Source organism: Pogona vitticeps, chromosome 4 (genome assembly GCF_051106095.1).
Source record: "Pogona vitticeps strain Pit_001003342236 chromosome 4, PviZW2.1, whole genome shotgun sequence".
Classification (NCBI taxonomy): domain Eukaryota; kingdom Metazoa; phylum Chordata; class Lepidosauria; order Squamata; family Agamidae; genus Pogona; species Pogona vitticeps.
This window is the reverse complement of record NC_135786.1, coordinates 31,968,890-31,983,592: the sequence shown is the minus strand read 5'-3', so window position 1 is coordinate 31,983,592 and position 14,703 is coordinate 31,968,890. Positions and strand designations below refer to the sequence as shown.

Genomic DNA, 14,703 nt, shown 5'->3' with positions numbered 1-14,703 from the left:
AAAGTATTTGGGTGTTACTCTGGATCGAACCCTGACATTGTCTAAACAGAAAGTTGCCACCAGAAATAGCATACTTGGGAAACTGGCTGGGTCAGACTGAGGTGCACACCCACAAACAATAAGAACAACAGATTTGTCCCTGTGCTATTCCATAGCAGAATATGTCAATGCCATATGGTATAAATCAGTGCATGCCAAACAAGTGGGTGTAGCTCTTAATGAATCATGCAGGATTATTACTAGCTACCTAAAACCTACCCCCAATAAACACATGTTGCCGAATGGATGAATGCTGAAGAGTGTCTCTCAGAAGTCACTTAACAGACTTCGAAGTGAAGTAGGAAGATCAAAAAATAATCAAATAAAATAGGGGTACTTAGATACAAGACAAATTTTCTGTGAATGTGGAGAAATTTAATCAATGTAGCATGTGAATGCAATTTATGTCCCACCATGTGTACAAAAAGAGGATCTAGTGCCAAGATAATGCTATTGAAGTAGCCCACTAGGCTAGCACAATAGTCTAATTCTCTTAATATGTTAATTTATTTTTTAATGTTACCTACATTTTACATCCCTTTCATGGATTGCTGCCTTGTTGTGGTGAAGGGGCTTGAGTAATTCAGAGGAGCGATGGGCTATGCCTTGCAGAGACACCCAAGATGGACAGGTCATAGTGGAGAGTTCTGACTAAACACGATCCACCTGGAGCAGGAACTGGCAAGCCACTCCAGTATCTTTGCCAGGAAAACTCCATGGGCAGAAACAAAAGGCTAAAAGATATGATGCTGGAAGGTGAGCCCCTCAGGTCAGAAGGTGTCCAACATGCTACTGAGGAAGAGCGGAGGACAAGGACAAGTAGCTCCAGAGCTAAAGAAGTGGTTGGGCCAAAGCTGAAAGGACACTCAGCTGTGGACGTGCCTGGAAGTGAAAGGAAAGTCCAATGCTGCAAAGAAAAATACTGTATAGGAACCTGGAATATAAGATCTATGAACCTTGGGAAGCTGGATGTGGTCAAACAGGAGATAGCAAGAATAAATATTGACATCCTGGGCATCAGTGAACTAAAATGGACGGGAATGGGCGAATTCAATTCAGACGATTATCATATCTACTATTGTGGGCAAGAATCCCATAGAAGAAATGGAGTAGCCCTCATAGTCTACAAAAGAGTGGGAAAAGCTGTACTGGGAGACAATCTCAAAAATGATAGAATGATTTCAATAACAATCCAAGGCAGACCTTTCAACATCACAATAATCCAAGTTTATGCACCAACCACCGATGTTGAAGAGGCTGAAATTGACCAGTTCTATGAAGACTTACCACACCTTCTAGAACTGACACCAAAGAAAGATGGCCTTGTCATTATAGAGGACTGGAATGTTAAAGTAGGGAGTCAAGAGATAAAAGGAACAACAGGTAAGTTTGGCAAAGGCTAATAGAGTTTTGTCAAGAGAACAAGCTGTTCATCACAAACACTCTTTTCCAACAACACAAGAGGCGACTCTACACATGGAAATCACCAGATGGGCAATACCGAAATCAGATTGATTATGTTCTCTGCAGCTAAAGATGGAGAAGCTCTATACAGTCAGGAAAAACAAGACCTATAGCTGATTGTGGCTGTGATCATCAGCTTCTTATAGCAAAACTCAAGCTTAAACTACTGAAGAAAGTAGGAAAAAACACTGGGCTAGTCAGGCATAATCTAAACCAAATCCCTTATGAATACACAGTGGAAGTGAAGAACATATTTAAGGAACTCGATTTGGTGGACAGAGTGCCTGAAGAACTATAGATGGAGGCTCATAACATTGTACAGGAGGCAGCAACAAAAGCCATCCCCAAAAAAAGGAAATGCAAGAAAGCAAAGTGGCTGTCCAATGAGGCCATACAAATAGCAGAGAAGAGAAGGGAAACAAAATGCAAGAGAGATAGGGAAAGTTACAGAAAATTGAATGCAGACTTCCAAAGAATAGGAAGGAGAGACAAGAGGGCATTCTAAAATGAACAGTGCAAAGATATAGAGGAAAATAAGGGAAAAACCAGAGATCTGTTCAAGAAAATTAGAAATATTAAAGGAACATTATGTGCAAAGATGGACATGATAAAGGACAAAAATCATAGGGAGCTAACAGAAGCAGAAGACATCAAGAAGAGGTGGCAAGAATACACAGAGGAATTATACCAGAAAGATCTGGATGTCTCAGACAACTCAGATAGTGTGGTTGGTGACCCTGAGCCAGACACCCTGGAGAGTGAAGTCAAGTGGGCCTTAGAAAGCATGGCTAACAACAAGGCCAGCGGAGGTGAACTATTTAAAAAGTTAAAATATGACGCTGTTAAGGTGCTACATTCAATATGCCAGCAAGTTTGGAAAACTCAACAGTGGCCAGAGGATTGGAAAAGATCAGTCTACATCCCAATCCCAAAGAAGGGCAGTGCCAAAGGATGCTCCAACTACCATACAATTGCACTCATTTCACACACTGCAAGGTTATGCTCAGAATCCTCCAAGGCAGGATTCAGCAGTATGTGGACTGAGAACTCCCAGAAGTACAAGCTGGATTTCGAAGGGGCAGAGGAACTAGAGACCAAATTGCTAACATGCGCTGGATTATGAAGAAAGCCAGAGAGTTCCAGAAAAAACATCTACAGTACTTCTGCTTCATTGACTATGCAAAAGCCTTTGACTGTGTGGACCACAGCAAACCATGACGAGTTCTTAAAGAAATGGGAGTACCTGACCACCTTATCTGTTTCCTGAGAAATCTGTATGTGGGACAGGAAGCAGCAGTTAGAACTGGATATGGAACAACTGATTGATTCAAAATTGGGAAAGGAGTGGGGCAAGGCTGTATATTGTCTCCCTGCTTATTTAACTTATATGCAGAATACATCATGTGGAAGGCTGGACTGGAGGAATCCCAAACTGGAATTAGGATTGCCGGAAGAAATATCAGTAACCTCAGATATGCAGACGATAGTACTCTGATGGCAGAAAGTGAGGAGGAATTAAAGAACCTCTTAATGAGGGTGAAAGGAGAGCGCCAAAAATGGTCAGAGGCTGAACATCAAAGAAACTAAGATCATGGGCACTGGTCCCATCACCTCCTGGCAAATAGAAGGCGAAGATACAGAGGCAGTGACAGAGTTTACTTTCTTGGGCTCCATAATCACTGCAGATGGTGACAGCAGCCACGAAATTAAAAGACGCCTGCTTCTTGGGAAGAAAGCGATGACAAACTTTGACAGCATCTTAAAAAGGAGAGGTATCACTTTGCTGACAAAGGTCCAGATAGTCAAAGCTATGGTTTTTCCAGTAGCGATGTATGGAAGTCAGAGCTGGACCATAAAGAAGGCTGACCACCGAAGAATTGATGCTTTTGAATTGTGGTGCTGGAGGAAACTCTTGAGAGTCCCCTGGACTGCAAAGAGAACAAACCTATCCATTTTGAAGAAAATCAACCCTGAGTGCTCACTGGAAGGACAGATCCTGAAACTGAAGCTCCAATACTTTGGCCATCTCATGAGAAGAGAAGACTCCTTGGAAAAGACCTTGATGTTGGGAGTGTGTGAAGGCAAGAGGAGAAGGGGATGACAGAGGATGAGATGGTTGGACAGTGTCATCGAAGCAACCAATATGAATTTGACACAACTCCGAGAGGCAGTAGAAGATAGGAGGGCCTGGCGTGCTTTGGTCCATGGGGTCACGAAGAGTCAGATATGACTTAACGACTAAACAACAACAACATATTTCACATGCATCCATAATTTTAAATTGTGATACAAAGAAAGAAAATTTAAATGCATCATGTAACTTAGTTTTGCATGTCTTGTTGTTTGGGACAACAATATCCATCTACATTCTTTGGGTTTAGGGGAACCTTTGGGTGAGATATGAGATGCATCATTAGGACTTTTCTCTCCTTCTCTCCATCACCTACCCACTCTTCTGTTGCCTGCGGTTCTAACTGGCACAGCTCCTTTGGATATCAGACAAGTGGCTGAGCAGAAGTGGTGGTGGTAACAGCAGTGGTAGCTGTTTGGTCTCCTTGCTCCTGTCATTCACTCCTATTCTCCTTCCGGGCCAGAGAAAGAGGAGAGCAGACGAGGAGGCAGCACAGGCTAGAAGAGCAGCACCACAAGCTGGTGTGTGCCCCCTACTGAGGTGTGGGCATTGGTACGTGCCCAGCAATGTGAATCCTTAATGCTGGCCCAGGTTGCTTACTTTTGAAAATACAACAAAACTAAGCCTACAAGTTCAGGAAAACTTTTACCTCTGATGTGCACAAGAAGTATCCCTACCTAGTCTATTAAGAGATATCATGATTTCCTACCTTAATAAAAGTCTTGCATAAGAATAATAATATAAGTCAATCCAATAACATGAAAAAAAGAGAGATTCAGCCCCATTTCTCTTCTCCAGTATCTCCTCCATGAGATGGGAAACAATCTGGAATATAATTGAGGGAGGAGTACAGAGTGCAGAAGGAAAAATAGGAAGTGTGAGCAGAAGCCTGCTTGTGAGCTTTCTACAGTTTGGCTGCACATATGCCTTTAATGGGATGATTGCACCTTGTGAAACACTGCAAAATGGATCTGAGTTTTTCAGTAATGATACCATATACAGTAATTAAATGCAGTCAAGTGAATTAACTGAAGGGAATGCAGAAGAGAACTGAAGACAAACTACAAGGAAGATAATGAAAAAGACAGGCTGCTTCCGGATCCATCGATTTAGGAAGGAAGGGAATAGTCTCTCTCTACCCCCTGCAATTTTTGTGGAAAGGTCTGTATATGATTTCTCATTAATTTCAGTTAGCTCCAAACTGACATTACCTCTATGGACTAAATTAACCCATAAAGGCAATCCTTTTTTTATGGAAGAAGTGGGTTGACTGTGGGGCTTTATATGGTAGATAAATGGACAGGACTAGTTCAACAATTTCTGTCTATCTGAACACTGCAATCCACCTCTCATTTACCTTCTGGTGCTGTGTGGTATTATCTGCAAGTAGAGTACCTCTATGTGTCTGCATACAGACTGTAAGAAAGAGACAATGAAGGTGAGAAAAGAAATTTGAGTGCAGCAAGGTAGTGTGATATACAAAACTAATTCTAGATTTGAGTCCCAAAGCCAAATGCAGTCGCTCAGAGCCAGCATGCTGCATAGCTGCCTATATTGTATATATATATATATATTTAAAAAAACAGGTCCCTGTAAATGGGAAAACTCTCCAAATCTGAGTTTGTGCACTATGAGAAATGTGAGGGACATCACCTGAAAGAGAGGACACAACATATATGTGAGAGCCCTGCACATGTTGGGCAATGTGTGGCCAGGTCTGGTACCACTGACATCATTATAGGTTGTGTTAAAGATCTGTTTTGTGCATATTCTGATTTGGTGCACATAAGACACGAAATGGGATGTGCTGAATGATTAGCCACTGCCTTTTTTGGCAGAAAGGCAAGGTATAAATGAAGCAAATAATAATAAAAAAATGAACCCAGCTACAGTACTTGCATGTTATGTGGCACTACAAGGATAATCTAACCGGCCAGCAGAGTAACATAAGGCGACCAGATGGTCAGAAGGCAGCCAAGGCTGTGAACGGAGATCAGAAAGTGCATGAGATAATTTTATGGCAAAAACACTAGGTTCCTGCCAACGTGGCTGCTAAGAGGCAGCTGGTATGTATGCCAGCATGAGAATGCAGCAAATATCAGTATCGAGGGTCTGTACAACCCCTGAAGAATTTCAGGCCATTCTAAAACCATACATTCTGAAGCGAAAACAACAACAACAAATATATATATATAACTAGGTTCATAACGATATAACATTCCCCAAAACTATTTTATTATATATAATAAAAAACAAAACAAAACAAAAGTTAATGCAATGCTTAAATGTGAAAATTGTTTTTGGGAATGCTATATCGTTATGAACCTAGTGTCATTATTTTGAAGACCTGCCGCATGCGTTTTGAATGCCAGAACTGACATAATATTGCCTCTAGCTACATCTGCTCAGTGTACTATTTCTCCCCTTGTGTTCGTCATTTTTGCAGCTATTGTGGCTTGCACAGAATACTTTACAATCCACACCTCATTTGTCCTCAAACAACTCTGTAAGTTCAGCTATCATGGTTCTTATTTCAGAGATGGGAAAGAACAGCTGAAAGAAGTAGCCAAGATCACTTTAGATGCCCATTATTGGAGTCACTCAAGCAGCACACACATTGTTTATACATGCTGGGAAACCTAAGTGCTACTTTGCTGTTTTGGTGGTCCCTATGCAAATGTGCATGCTGGAGGCACATTCCTGGCCTCTGCAATTTCAGGGCTGTCTTGTCACATAAATCACGATGATCGGATGACAATCTTTGGCACTTGTTCTCACCAATGGTGCTACCAGTTGGCAATCGCACCAAATCCTCAGGGGTCGAGCACTGGAGATAACCATAAATGTAAACTGGCCCTACAAATGAATGTGTCTTGTTATCTTTATGGAAAACAGGAAGACCAAGCAAGAAAGCAGAATGGGTATTGTGAAGAGATAGGAATAGCTGGGCTAAATTAAAGAAGAGGCAAATACTTGACTCAGGCTGCAGTTTCAGTTTGCCTCCACACGAGGGAGGAAACTTGCTTCTAATTATGGTGTGTAAAAATGCCTTAATTTTTATGTGCACAGTGCAGTGTGTCAGTTTGCTACCACTCCATTATATGGAGGCCTGGAATGTACTGTTTGGCATGAAATCTACAGGGGCATACTCCTGCTGGTTTGTGTTAAGTGATCTTACTTTTTGGGCAGGTGGTGCCTGGCCAGATCCTGTTGTGTCCACATTGCCCTAAGCTCACAGATATAACAGACCCTGCTGCTGAAGATCTGCTCCCATTCTGCATCAGTCCAGGATACTTGCTAACGGTGGAAGAAATGGCAACTGATATTATATAAACAGCATTATCTGCCTTCTTTTCTTTTCCACAGGCAAAGGAAAGAGAGCACTCATACACAGACTAATGTGCAACACTGGCTAAAGCAAAGTGCCTCAAAACAAGTGGATGAATTGTGAGGGGATTTTTTGGGGGGAGGTACAGGAAGGAGAGCTGGAGTAGTTTGTTTTGAGGAAGCTTCTTTTCATTTCCTGCAACTGGGAAAGCATCTGAAAACCATCTGCTTTCTAGTCAATCTGGCCCAAGGATGTTGGGGAGGCATTACATATATATACTATATATATACACTATATATATACACTATATATATCTTGAGTGGGTCCAATACTATATATATATATATATATATATATATACACACACAACCTTTCATTCTTTCTAATTGAGAATACTACAATGTGAAAGCTATTCAGATATTGCACAAGCCACCAACAAAAGGGGGATAATTTTTATTGCATAATCCTAGAAGGAGGTGTGGCTGTGAGGCACTGCATTATGAGACACTGGGTTGTGGTGCTCTTGTAGGGAGCCTGCACTTCTGAATTTGCCACTACACTGTACTTCAGAAAAGTGCACAAGATTCTCTTGAGCTACTGTACTTCACCAAATTACAAATGTCAGGATCCTGTAAGATGGAGCCACGAAAGTTAATGTGGTATCAAAGTGATATAACAGTGCAGTGCAGATACACTTTTAGTACAGGGAAACAAAGGTGTGGATACATAGAACATGGGGAACATATATGTCTTCGCCTCCTGTGTACATAGCTATAAAGCAAATCTCTCTTCTTTTTACAAACTAATGCACTTTATTGATGCTCCTCCTTCAGTCCCCCCCCCCCACAGTTACTGGGAAGAGAATTAATCACAAAAAGAAGTCACTAGAAGCAAGTTTTCATATACCCACTAACCACCCATGCAAACTGCATAATTCTCTGCCTACTTCTAGAGACAGCTATTTTTGAGAGACGGAATCTAGGTCAAAAAGAAGAACATGTTAAAGGAAAGAATTATTACTGCCATGAAAGTGACGTAGGGTCAGAGCTGAGCTTGTTGATATGATTAGTAATAGGCCTCTGGCTTCTCACACACTGTCAGTCAGCTGCCCTCTGTCAGTGGCATATTACTCTTTGCCCATACAGGCAGCAGAGCTCTTCACAGGCTGAATTCTTAGGAATCTATCAGAGAAGCACCAGTGTGCATCCAGATGTTCAATTACAACAAGGAGAAATTTCATGTTCCCAAAACGGAACCTCTTCTTACTTCTCCCAGATACCTCCTCTCACTAGCTTGGTGGCTGGACACTCACCTCCAACCTTTGGTGCCTTCTGACTTCCCCCTTACACCCCCCTCTCTAGCATGCTTGCATGCTCCTTTCTGACATCTGCTGCCTACTCTCTCCCATTTCTGTTCTCTTGCTGTTCCACTTGGTGATAGGAAAAAAAAATCAGAAACAGCTGTGTGGCCCCCCTCCCTAAAAAAGCAATACAAATGCAGAAGCAGATGAGACCTTTATTGAACCACTGGAAAAAAATCAAGTAGATAACTAGCTTTCAATGGAAATACATCTTCCTCAGGCTTAATCCCAAAGTTTCATGGCCTGGCTGTTGCTCAAGCCAGGTAGGTTTCCTTGAGCATCACTTGGTGATGCAAACATTGCCAGTTTACAGCTTCAGTTGCAGAGACCATAAAAGCAAGTTTTGAATACCACAGGTGTGTGATTATTTATTATATAAAAAAGTTGTAAAAGTGGGGATTTAGGCCTGCTCTATAGTCCCCCCCTCCTTAAAAACAAGAACAAACTGAAATAGCTGGGACAAAAATGTCTTCAAAAAGATATATATAAAATTAAATAAATCATATATATATGTAGGAGATTTATTTAATTTTTTGCATTTCTGCTGAATGTCAGCAAAGTAACCTGTGTCTGTATGCCATTCACTTCCCACAAACCAGCAGGATTATGCCTCTGTAGATTTCATGCCAAAAATAAATACTGTAAATCAGTTCTTGTATTTCTGCTGAATGCTGCCTAAGAAACTTGTCATTCATTTAAGACCAGGCACAGATGTCTGAATTGTTGCCTGCTGTCTTTGTGTCTCCCAAGAAGATCCCCCCCCCCCCGATGGCAGAAATCCCATTGTGCAGTCATGCAAATGGTGTATTTTTTTAGACATGAATTCAGAAGAAATCACTGTAGATAATATTAGTTGCATGACGAGTCACTTAACAGATAATGTTTATGAAGATTTTTTTTAGCTTATGACCATTTGCATGTGTAACTGCACAACAGGATTTCACTCCTTCTCTTCTCACCAATGGTGTTTGCCAGAGATCCTGTGACACCTGCAGGACTTGCTAAATCAACAGTCAAATCATCAAGTCAACAGTCACCATCTTGAGACCAACTATAATCATAGACTTGCATGGTACAAATATTTAGCTAAAGATTTGTTGTTGAACATCTATGCTTCCCTCTAAATTTCCTTTCTTTTTTACTACCTAAAGCAAAACAAAGTGTGCTGCTTATATACCGGCCCATAGTGCTTAAAATGCTCCTTGGGCTTTTACAATTTAATTATGCAGGCTACACATTACTCACCCAACCAGTGATCTGGGTACTCAATTAACTGACCCCAGAAGGATGGAAGGGTGAGTAAACCTTAAGCTGGCTACTTGGGAACTGAACTCAGGTCATGAGCAGGGTCTTGGCTACAGTACTGCATTTTAATGACTGAGCCACAAGCCTCCTGATGACACATTCTGGAGAATTCAAATGCTTACATACCTTGTGAATTCATAGTTGATCTTAATAAAGGTATTGTCCACCTTGTGGACCTGAGGTTTTGTTTTATTCCTATGGATCAAGACAGCACTTCTTTTTTTTCTGATTTAAGATAATCATTGTAGCTTGTTTAGATTGAAAGGAACTGCATTAAGGGTTTTCTTTTTTATACAGATACTCTCAAACACACACATTCTTTTAGTGGATACTGACAACAGGCATATAGATTAGCTCAGCCCAGACACTAAACCAGAGAAGGCACCTAGCTTTGTTCTTGCGTGCTGTCAAGTTGGAACCAATTTAAAGCAATCCTAACAGGGTTTTCAAGCTAAGTGAAATATTTAAGAAGTGGTTTTACCAGTTCCACTCCCCCAGTCAATTTCCATGGCTGAGCACGGATTTGAACTTTGTTCCCCAGAGTCTTAGTCTGTCACTCTATTAATCCATTTTTTTGACCTGCTGCTAAGCCAATTTGCTAGGACTCTTTGAAACTCAGCACAGTGATTTCTTTATTCTTAAAACAAAACAACAACAACAACAAAACTCTCAAGTACTGTACTGTATTAGTCTTCCACACCCATACACTAATGGCATTCAGGAAAAGCACATTGGGATTTCTTTATTACAGTTGGGAGTTCAAAGCAGCTGTTGGGAGACTTTTGGACAATTAGATGAGTAGGTGCCGTGGCTAGCTGTACCCTACTTCCTCAATGCTGAACTTTACAACGGGCAGGTATTTTGTTTTAAGGCATTTCATCTGTCTTTTTGATTGTCAGATCTGCAATAATTCTCAGATACCGTGCAACCCAAACTTTTATTTAAGAACTGGAAGGCTAAGTAGCTTATCAAGTATATGATCACTGCCAAATTTTGCCTTTTGAAAACATGCACTACAGACAGTTTAGTCTGCAACAAACAGAGGGTACAGTCCTCGTAAGGAAGATGCTGAACATTTGTCCCTCAAATATTTTGGCCAAGAGTTTTATCAGATCCGTGCAGCCTGGCTGATAGTAACAGATTATGGTATTTGTAGTCCAAAGAATCTGGAGGTCCAAAGGATCCCCATACCCTCACTAAACCAAAAGAGAGGAAAATGAAGGACAGGATGCAAATGAACTAATTAGAATACCACCACCAACAAAAGTCATAGTCATGGGGGGCGGACAAAATTTCACTTCAGACAGGACAAACTTTGAGGGTATCTACTCTTGTTTGCCACTGAAAATCTAAAATTTGTCAGCTGGTAAAAGAGTCAGTTGTTGGGATGTTACAGGAGACTGTTGACAAGTGCTGTTCCTTCACTTCCCCTCTGCTGTCAGGCGCTGGACATTTAAGCTACAGAAAGGCTTAACATGAAATGCTCTATCTCAGCAAGCTGAGGCACACAATACTCCAAGCCAGCCACATTACTTTGCCATGTGGCAGAAAATCCTACTGACACAATTTCTTCCTAATGATAAATAACCAACAGTTTACTACTACCCTTTCATTATATACAAAATCTTCTGTCTTAACTGACTCCCTCACTTTTCTTAATGGAATAGTTAGCTCTGTGGCCCGTTCTTCTGCCTGCCGTATGCAAAAGCCAGAGTTCTTTCTATTAGACAGGAGAGTCGATAAGCAAGGGGAATAGTGGGGTAGCAGACACAGTATTTGAAAATAAGGGTGAGTGATACCTTTATTAGGTCACTACAATCTCACAAACAGATGACAGCTTTCAAAACAAAGAGCTATCAAGATTGGGAAGGATACTGCAATCTGCATCCTCTGGGAGGAAACCTGAAATGTGCCAGCCCATAACTTCCATTTTTGAACTTGGTTTAAACAAAAAAGCCTTACTGCTACATCTGGCCATGATGTGGGGGAATTTTCTTTTTCTTCTGTACCTGCAGCTGTTTAATACCCTGCATGATGAAGAGCCCTGCAGGAGCTGAAACCTTGCACCTGCATGTGAGATTTTAGTGGTCTAATAAAGACATAAACTTACTCTTGTTTTCAGGTTGGGTACAAAGAGCATACAGCTTTTAATTTTTTTTGTAAGACTCAAAGTTGTTTTGATATTCATTTGGCAACGCAAAGCTTTTAAGGAAACAAACATCATTGTTAGCAGGAATAACTCCACCATATTTATACCAATTGAACGGCTGCTTATAATGCAGCTCTTCAAGGTAAGAGATGCTGTCTGGAAAAGCTAGAAATCTCATATTTTAAATAAAAAGCTATCCATGTGCTGGTAGATTGCACAAATACACTGCAAGTGTAATTGTAGTGCAACCTACCAGCACATTAGCATGGTCCAACTAATAATTAATAAATGCCATGATTGTTTGTCTAGCTATTGGGGGCACAAGGGAATGATGTATCAACCAGTGAAAAATCTAAACTATTTCCCAGGAAAGAGTAGAACAGTCTCTGAACAGAAACAGATTTCCTACCCCATTGCCAAGTGCAATTTATTTTTCAAGAGACAATCCATAAATCTCGAAAAGCCACAAATCCTGTGCTGATTGCATCCTGAGCAGCTTACTTAGCAATGCACACAACACCATAAATTACACACTCTGCCGTTTTAATGTAGTTGTCATGCTGGTGGGTTCACAGGAGCAAGGGTAATATCCCCATGTGAGGGAGGAAAAATTTTCAGGTCAGTCTGTCTGCTCTGCTTATTCAGGAACATCTAGAAACATCAAAGTATATATAGGGCTAAACATGTGCTTGAGTTTCAGCGGGCACCATCCTACCATTAAGTGAACTGAGGCATCTATTGAGGAAGGGAGAAAATTAGCAGGAGCCCAAATACTGTGCTGAATAGCTCCACTCACTAAGACATCATAGCACAATCTTTTCCCTGGACATCTTGGGCGGGGTATGGGTGGAACTGTTCTAGCAGTCACTTGGGGTTGCTGCCCCAAATGACGTCAATGGAAAAACAGTCCTAATGACATCTGGGGAGACAAAATGAAACCTGGACTGGGCTCCTAGCTTGCCGTCTAGTTCCACTCCATCTGTGGAAGAAAAAAAAAGCAAAGAATCTTTTGCCATGAGTAAGCGGATTATTGGGGGAAAAAGAGAGACATCTTGGCAGTGATTTACATTTGGCCAGCTGTTTGCTGAACATTTAAGGACACAGGCCAGTGCTAGCCTAGATGCATGACAAAACCTTATCAGCAAAGAAATTGTGGTTAATCCTTCTTAGAACAATTATTAGCTAGATAATTTTCTATATTTTTTTCTTACAACTTAATATCTAGGAAACTAGCCCTTGATTGTATGAAAGATTAAGAAAGAAGATACTGATAACTCCTGATGACTAAATCTCAGTATTAAAAGCCTGGATAATAAATATACTTCAAGTACAGACCAGGAATCCTATTTTCAGCAGAGCTATATCCATATATTAATTTATATGGCTCAGCTACTGATATTCACCAGCATGGTCGTAAATTGGGCATGGCGGAGACTACATAAATGGGACAATGGATGGCAGCTCACATGCCTATTGTTGATGTACCCCAAAAATCCTTGTAATTTTTTTAGAGATGCAGTGGTGAAGACCAGTTCTAATGAATGCTTACTCGAAAATAACTACCACTATTTTTGATGGCACTTACAAGTCACTGTCAGTCAGTACTATATACTATAACATATTTTGATTAGATCATAATCTGTAAGTTTTATGAATCATGGCATCTACTGTTGTGTGGCTATAGAGACATGATATAAAACAGGTAGAGAGATACTTCTAAGTATCACAACTCAAACCAAATTCAAATGTGAACGTGGAACATACGTAAACGCAATGCCATTTATGAACTAGCATTCACTTATGACCTCCCTGAAGCAACAATGACTGGGACACTTCTCTTGTATTTCTATTGTTTAACACAATCTTCCCACAAAAGGCCTCAGTACTCCCACCTTTCTCTGATTGCTCCACCCCTCTGCCCAGCTTCAAATAGCGTGACTTACTGCTGTTGCTGGGAAGTGTCCGACTGCCACTGAGGCTGCTGGCTGGGGGCGGAGAGAGAGATTGAACAGAGAGAGTATCCTCTTCTTGGGAGCAGCCTGCTTGGATGGCTCGGAGGTAGCTGTGGCTCCGGGAACGAAAGTAACTTGGAAGAGGCAGATCCAAGACTTCCACAGCAGTGGATTCTGCTTCACTGTAGGTTGATTCACACATCCCTTCATATTGGTCATTCAGCTCCGCTTCTCTTGCCTGCAAGAACACACTTGGTCATTCTCTGATCAAAGAGGCCTTCTCTTCCCCATAATCTTATGGACCAGTTTGGATACATTGATTATGTTTGTCAGTTTATTAAGTTACATGTTGGTCAACCGTTCTTCTCTTTTACCAGAGAAGCAAATATGTGATCTTCCAGCTGTCTTTGGACTGCAGTTCCCATCATCTCTCATCAATGGCTATGCTGGTAGTGGCTGATTAGAGCTGCAGTCCAACAAGCTGTGTTTCCCATTCTTGCCGTGCATAATCTCACGGTTGGCTTTTGATACAGATAAAGTATTCCTTACTTGACAACAAGAACTGCAGAACATGTGGCCCAGAAAGCTGCACAAGCCACCTTACAGGCATTTTGGCAGGTAAGGTGCTTGACAACAGGCTTTGTTTTGTAACACAGGTATGCAAGAGCAGGCCCTGGAAGTTCACCAAGGCCTTGGGTGTGCACCATACATTACTGTTAGATTGCATTCAGCTTGATGGGTCATCAGCTGGGAAGAATGTTGTGAATTTATTTCACCAATGATATACAGCAGTTGGAGATCCTCTAAGGATGCCCCCTTGGCATCTTCTTGAATGAGCATGTTGCAATTGCCTGAGGCTAGCCCATGGAGAAAGAAACCTACAGTAAAATAAATAAATTTATGATGCTCAAACTTCTTACATTTCCAGTTAATGGATTCCCTTGTGAAAAACTGATCTTCAGATCCCGGCTGATG

The 14,703-nt window shown here is 41.2% G+C and overlaps 1 protein-coding gene across 5 annotated transcripts in view; it reads right to left on the bottom strand.

The window, feature by feature from the left end:
* The window catches only part of DLGAP4 (DLG associated protein 4), a 449,524-nt gene that overhangs the window by 82,549 nt on the left and 352,272 nt on the right, over positions 1-14,703 (bottom strand). For all 5 annotated transcript variants that reach the window (XM_020801095.3, XM_078393225.1, XM_078393219.1 and 2 more), the window contains one exon: positions 13,720-13,966. In XM_020801095.3, coding sequence (XP_020656754.1) covers positions 13,720-13,966 — 247 coding nt within the window. The remainder of the gene's footprint in view (positions 1-13,719; positions 13,967-14,703) is intronic.